General features: G+C 45.9%; 1 protein-coding gene across 1 annotated transcript; it reads right to left on the bottom strand.

Annotated features, from left to right (window-relative positions):
- Nucleotides 1–542: 542 nt before the first annotated feature.
- On the bottom strand, nucleotides 543–887 carry LOC107046375. Its single transcript, XM_015268985.1, has one exon. It carries the CDS (start codon nucleotides 885–887, stop codon nucleotides 543–545), a length of 345 nt encoding a protein of 114 aa, XP_015124471.1.
- Nucleotides 888–6747: the final 5860 nt, after the last annotated feature.

A 6747-nucleotide genomic window follows, 5' to 3' on the forward strand; every position in this document is an offset into this window, starting at 1 on the left:
ATGATTTGGCCTAATGTAGCAGCCCCCCCCCCCTGTTCCGCTAAGATTTTGGGTATCGACAGGAGGTTCCAATAGGTTCCTCGCCTATCCCTGCAGCTTTGCACTCGCGTTCCTGTCTTCAGAGCTGCCCCATGACTTCTGTCGCGAAGTCGCTCGTTGCGTCCCAGGCCGCCCTTGATGACAGCATGGCTGCTACCAAATCCTTTGGCAGGATTATTCCTCCAAGTGTGAAGAACAGGTGCTCCGCATCTTCATCCATTCCTATGCAAGCTGGGCACTTCGGGGAATCTTCATATCGAAATTTATAAACATACACTTGGAAGCACCCATGCCCTAATAGCATCGGCGTCAGGCAATAGTCGACCTCTCCGTGAGTACGGTTCAGCCAAAACCATGATGGACGATAAGTCCATCTCCCGTTCAGAGGTTTCCCACTTCAGTTGCCATCTATGGATGCTATTCTGTCTCTCTTCTGCTCTTAGCTCTGTTGCAATCAATGTCTCTGATCGCTTCCGCTAATACAGGGATATTTTCTGTATGGCCTAAAGAGTTGGCCATTCCTCGGCCAACTCTTCAATGGGTAACATCCCGACGATGACACACGCTGCGTCTTCAGACACTTTGCTGTATGTGCTTGCCACTCTAAAAGCGCTTAGACGGTACACTGGGGCCACCTTCCGCCTTGTTTCCTGCATCTGCAACGCGTCAGCCCAGATGGCAATGCCATATGGGAGCACTGACGTGACCACCAAATTCAGCAATGCTCGTCTCCTTTGCTTCAGACCTCCCATGTTGGGCATGAGACGTGACAGAGCGACTCTGATTCCAAACGCCTTAGCGTTCACATGCTCTGCTTGCTGCTTGAAGTTCAGTCGTGCGTCGAGCATTAACCTCAGATACCGAATGAACGGCTGGTAGGTTTATTCGTAGTCACCGACTTGCAGGGTGATCGTCTCGATAACTTCCTTACTTGTAATCAACATGGCTTCGGTTTTATGCTCGGTCAGGCTCAGGTCAACTGCGCCCATCCAGCTTCGGACAAAGGTCCTGTCGAAGGCAAGTTTGATCTCGAGGTGTTTCCTCACAGTGACTACATCCACATCATCCGCAAACGCCACGAGTTTTACATCGCGTGGCAATGTCAGCTTCAGCAGACCATGGTACATGATATTCCACAGGAAAGGGCCCAACATTGAACCCTGAGGCACTCCTCCAGTGACTCTGTAATCTTTGGAGCCACACTCCGTGTCGTACTTGAGAACCCTTCCGGTAAAGTAGTCGTCCACCATATACCGCAGGTACCCAGGTAAGCTGAATCTCTCGACGGCCTTCACAATGCAGTCCCACCTACCTGAGTTCAAGGCGTTCTTGATGTCCAGTGTCACTACTAAGCAGTACTACTTTGTGCATCTGTACTATCTTTTCCCTGAAATCATTTCACTAGCGGTGTTGACGACCAGGTTAATGGCCTCAACGATGGATCGGCCCCTCCGAAAGCCGTATTGGTTGTTGGCCAACGATTGTTCAACTGCTGTTTCTATTCTCCTGTGGACGATGCGTTCGAGGATCTGGGCAGATGTATCGAGTCTGCAGAGGAGATCGTAGGATGAGGGTTCATCCGGTAGTTCCTCCGTTTCGGGAGCACCACCAGTACCTGGTGCTTCCACTTTGCGGGGAAGGGGGCTTCGCCGAGACACTCGTTGTACGCGTTCAAAAATAGACCTGATAAGGCGCGGATAATAGCTTTCAGCTCAATGTTAGAAATTCCATCAAGGCCAGGGGCCTACCTTGCCGCAGGCATCCATCAGCTCTTTTTTAGTAATTGGAGGGAACCATCGCTTCCTGTCCCCGTTTGGCGGTACGATGAATTTCTGGTTGTTGTGGAAAACAGCACTTTGACGATCTTCTCCAGGAGCTCAGGGCACGTCGGCGATGGCATGGACTTACTCGTGAGCTGCATCATCACCATCTTGTACGGCCTGCTCTGCAGATCATCTTCCACATCAGCAATCAGCTCACCCCAGGAATGCGCCTTGCTGTATTTGATGGTCTTCTTGAGCTTATGCCGTGGCTTCTTGTATTTGATCGCCAGCTTCTCAAAGTTTGGCTTCTTTTAGTCACATTGGGACGATCTTTTTGCTGCATTACACTCCCTGCGCAGATTGGGGATGGTATTGTTCCACCAATATACCGGTGGCCGCCGGTCGATGGTACGCTTTCTGGGCATGATGACATCACAAGCTTCCGTAAGTCTCCTCATGATGTAGTCTGCGTTCTCAGTAACATTCCTGCCACTGATTGGGTGATCGTCTGATACCAGTAGATAGGAGTTAGGATCGAAAGTACTTACTTTGCAGCCAATTGCGTTAGTCTTCTTCAGCGCTGGTCCGTATCTCCAGCTGGCGGACATCTCCCAGAGTATCGAACGATCATCGCTCATGGTGTAGATGTCAGTCACCTCTCATCATCGTCGTCCTTTGCCATTGGTCTCCTTACTTTCCCAGTTGACTGCCCAGGCATTGAAGTCTTCGGCTATTGCCACGGGGGAGTACTGCTTCTCATCCTCAGTCAGTCTATCTAGAAAATCAGTGAACTGATCAATCGGGCGGCGCGGCAGGGCGTAGCAGCTGTAGAAATAGATTCCACCAACCTTAGCCCTCACAAAACCATACTTGTTGCTACTCTTGGTGCTCTGGAAAGGTCGGTTCCCACAACCAGATGATGACCTTCTTACTGATGTCAGTAACCCAGGGTTGAATACCAACATGTCTATACGGCTCTGAGATAATGGTTGTGGTGAGCTCCAATACCTTCATTGTCGTTAGTTGGTGAGCCTCTGGAACGCCTCCTTCTATACTGGACATCTATTGCTATCAGCAATGTAGGCACAATTATCGATCCCACCTTTTTCGGTGCACAGGGCACATCGAAGCTCCTCCTAACAGTCCGCAATCTTGTGGTCAGGCTCAGCGCACCTGACACAGAGCTCGGACCGATCGACTTCACTCCTGCATTTAGTGGCGAGATGGCCGTAGTGCCAGTTGAAACACTTGACTGGTCTCTCCACTCTGCTTATGCGTCAGCACACCCATGCTATTTTGATCTTCCCGTGCTTCCACATGATCTGTTTCGATGCGGTTGCTGTGCGTGTCACTGAGGCAGTCTGGGTTCCTCCGTATGTTCGGCGTATGGACCTGATTGCCACTGGGTCAATCGTATACGCGTCTCCAGCTACCGCTTGCAGTGCCTCGAGTACCTGCTCTTTCGTTGTAGTCTGGTCGAAGTTTTTGATTTCGAGAGCCTCTTATGGCTCCTTATTAAACACCTCCGTCTCATCTCCGAGAAGACTGGCGATGGCAGTACGCAACAGCTGAGGGGTTTCTTCAGTTGTCCTTTTTTCAGGATGAACAGCATTTCTCCGGTTGTCGTCCGCCGCATCTTATCGAGTCAGTTTGCTTCAGGGGAATATCCTTCTTCACTCGACGGAGTATGTCAGCATATTTCTCCTTGTTTTTGGGATGTATTAATCAGTGCATCAGGTCTTGGCATAGATTTTCAGGGAGTCTTCCTCTGCTTCTGCTTCTTCTTCTTCCTTTTCTTCTCTCCTCCTTTCCCGGTCTGCCCCCTTTTTTCCTTCCTGCCCTCCAGCAGCTTCCATTGTGTCTTTGCAGGTCGCTTAGTAGGTGGCACTACCTGCTTGGCTGGGACCTGCTGCTTCAACTTCTTCGTATCCTATAGCTCAGTTCCAGGCGAATATCGACCGCTTCCTTTATACAGCTCTGCGAATATCTCGGGTGAGTTACAACATAGTTTTATCTTCTATCTACGTATCCATCCTCGTTGTTTTGGAGTCCGTGCGCGAACGCAGCAGCAGAGGTGTTTCCAGCATTTGTACTTCTTTCGAGGCTTTCAGCCGTTTGAAAGCGCTAGCTACCAAGATCGTCTTGGTCTTGATCTATGCGTGAATGTTCTTCTTGGGTTGCACACACTCAAAATGCGTAATTTCTAGTCTCTTATCACTCAAGCCCTTGGTAAATTGCGAAAAACACCTAAGCTAGGGCATTTGTTATAGTTTTAGTAATTAAGCCTCAAGCACCGACGTAATTGCCGTATTGCCATGTAGAGTCATTTAGTTCCTGTTTGAGGTGAATGTTGACTACTTTTTTGATAATGTTTATAATGTTAATACTTGGAATTGGTGGTAACCATGTGTAAAAAGCCGAAAGGTCATACATGCTTGAATAAAAAATTGAAATTAATTCACAAACAACATGTGATTAAACCTCAAAAACTATGTTTTTTCATATATTTCACTACTTCTTCTAGAGTGATACTGTGATTTGAAATTTTTTTCAATCGATGCTTGTCAATGTAACTTAGAACTGAATAGAATATTTATTTCTTTGATGCTACTTTTACAGTTTTACATCTACATCAGCCAATAATACAGTTCACCACCATCATTAACGAAAAGAAAAATAACAAATTGCTTTCCGCCCCAATCTCAACTGAACAATAACAATAATAGAGGCAGATAAATCTCGCCAGAAGTCAACGCAGACAACTATACCGTTTTGAAACATTTTTAAGAACACTCGCAAATAAATTTAAGGAAATTTTCGCAAATGACAACATGTTGTGGTCATGCTGAAAGATCCGTCTCCGGTGTTCCGTGCGTTCGTTGGTTTGGTTCCACTCACAATCCCGCTGTTCCTTTTAGCCTCTTTCTTCCCCGATGGAGCCATTTTCCTCTTTTAGCACCCTCAATACTTTCTTCTTTCGTGTTTCTGCCTCCTTGGCCCTGCATACTGCACAAATTCTCCACGTCACAAAATGTCTCGTGGCCACTCAATTTTTATTCTCCATCACCCTCACTCTTGCTTCTCTGTCTGCGATTTCTCATTGTTCTCCTCTCTTACTCAATTACATGATTTCTATACTGCCCAGAGTCTACCATCCCCTTGTTCCTAGATTCTTTCTTTCCACAGAATTTGTAACAACACCCTCACTGCCTCGTTTCAAGCCGCCGCTTCACTGTAGTTCTTCCTCAGCATTGATGCTTGATCCATTTTGCCTAGTCTGCTTTCTTCAATCCTAACGATTTTCTGCCGTTTGTCTAAACTTCTGTTTTTCCTCCATAGACTCGTCATGTTTTCATCTACCCAATCAGCTTTTGCCACTTGGCCATACCATTCAGCTTCTTCAATACAAGGAATTTTTCTGGCCCCTCATCCTCTATCGTATATCTTTGCAGTTTTTCATCTGTTCGACGCTAGTTTTTTCTTCTCCTCTGCATCCTGGCCTCGTAGCAGCATATTCCCAGTGCCACACGTTTTATCTCGTGGTCCCGCCGATTATTCTAACTTCATTCCTCCGATTGCCTCTTCTTTCTCTTTTGTCGTTTGATTCCCGTGATTTTTCCGCAAAATTTATTTTTGTTCGCGTCCTTCACCCTTATTTGTCTCCTCTTATCCACTTTTTATTAATTATTCACTCCTTTTTACCACCAAAAACCCGAAAATTTTCTGCCAGCTTGCCCCAAGCCTACCTCGCGTCGCTATTTTCATCTCAAACTGGCCACTTAGAACTGATTAGTTCATGAAAATGATGGTTCGGCGCTCCGTTAGTTATTCGCATAAAACGTGTGAAAAAAATTGTGGCTATATTAGATGCTTATTCATGCATACTTGTTGTAAATAAGAATATAAAGCAATGGTTGTTTCTGCATGTATGACACTTTGCGCGAACGAATTTCCATCAAAGATTATGACAAATCTGTGGAATTTCATAATGACGAGCGAAATGATCCTAACGGTCAAACGGGAGAAATATGGGCAGAAAAATCAAAAAGCAGCGGCGGGCGGATTAATCCGAAAGGTCAACCCTCTCGAGGGTGGAACGGTCTCAAAAGTTCAACGACAAAGTTGAGCTGAATAATCAGAAGGGCCGAACGTTTGTATGACTTATAGGGGTTCAATGAAAGGGATAAGTAAAATTGTCTCAAGAGTCAGGCGTCGATGACAGGCCAAACGATCTTACCGGTCAATCGAACCCTTTGAACTCCTTGGCTCTTAGGATCATAATGAGCAGGGTTCGGGACTTCGTGCTCCTAAATCCGCGGGGGGTGCCGTACATGAAAAACAATGGGAAAGTAATTGGAACCAAACAAATAAATGAAATGTTAAAAATTTTGGAAGTTGCATTGGAGTGAAAAATTGAAGTTCTTTCGAATCATGGACCACGTGTAGGATAGGAAGATGATAGAATTATGTGGTTTTAAAGGGATTTCACCATGAAGGAGAGGGACAGTCTTTAAGAATGACTATTCTCTTGCCTTCTTCTATTTATTTTCAAAGATCATCTGGCAACATTTTTTTTTCTTGAGAAAAGCCGCAATTTCCCCCCGAAGATATTGCGATATGTGTGCTTCAGGGAATTTCTCTAGATTTTCCCCAGGACATAATTTTGTCCAGGATTTCTACACAGGATTTCCTCCAGGAAATTTATCAGCATTCTCTCCAGGAAGTTTAACAGGATTTCCACTAGAAAATTTCATATATTTCCTGGGAGAAATCCTGTCAAACTTACTGGTGGAAATCCTGGAGAACTTCCTGGAGAGAATCCTGGGAAATTTCCCGGAGGCAATCCAGTAAAACTAGCTGGGAAAAATCCTGTAAAACTACCTGGGGAAAATCCTGCAAAATTTCCTGGAGAGAATCCTGGGAAATTTCCTGGAGAAAATATAGT

Source organism: Diachasma alloeum, unplaced genomic scaffold (assembly GCF_001412515.2).
Source record: "Diachasma alloeum isolate Michigan unplaced genomic scaffold, Dall2.0 Dall_scaffold_00182, whole genome shotgun sequence".
NCBI lineage: Eukaryota > Metazoa > Arthropoda > Insecta > Hymenoptera > Braconidae > Diachasma > Diachasma alloeum.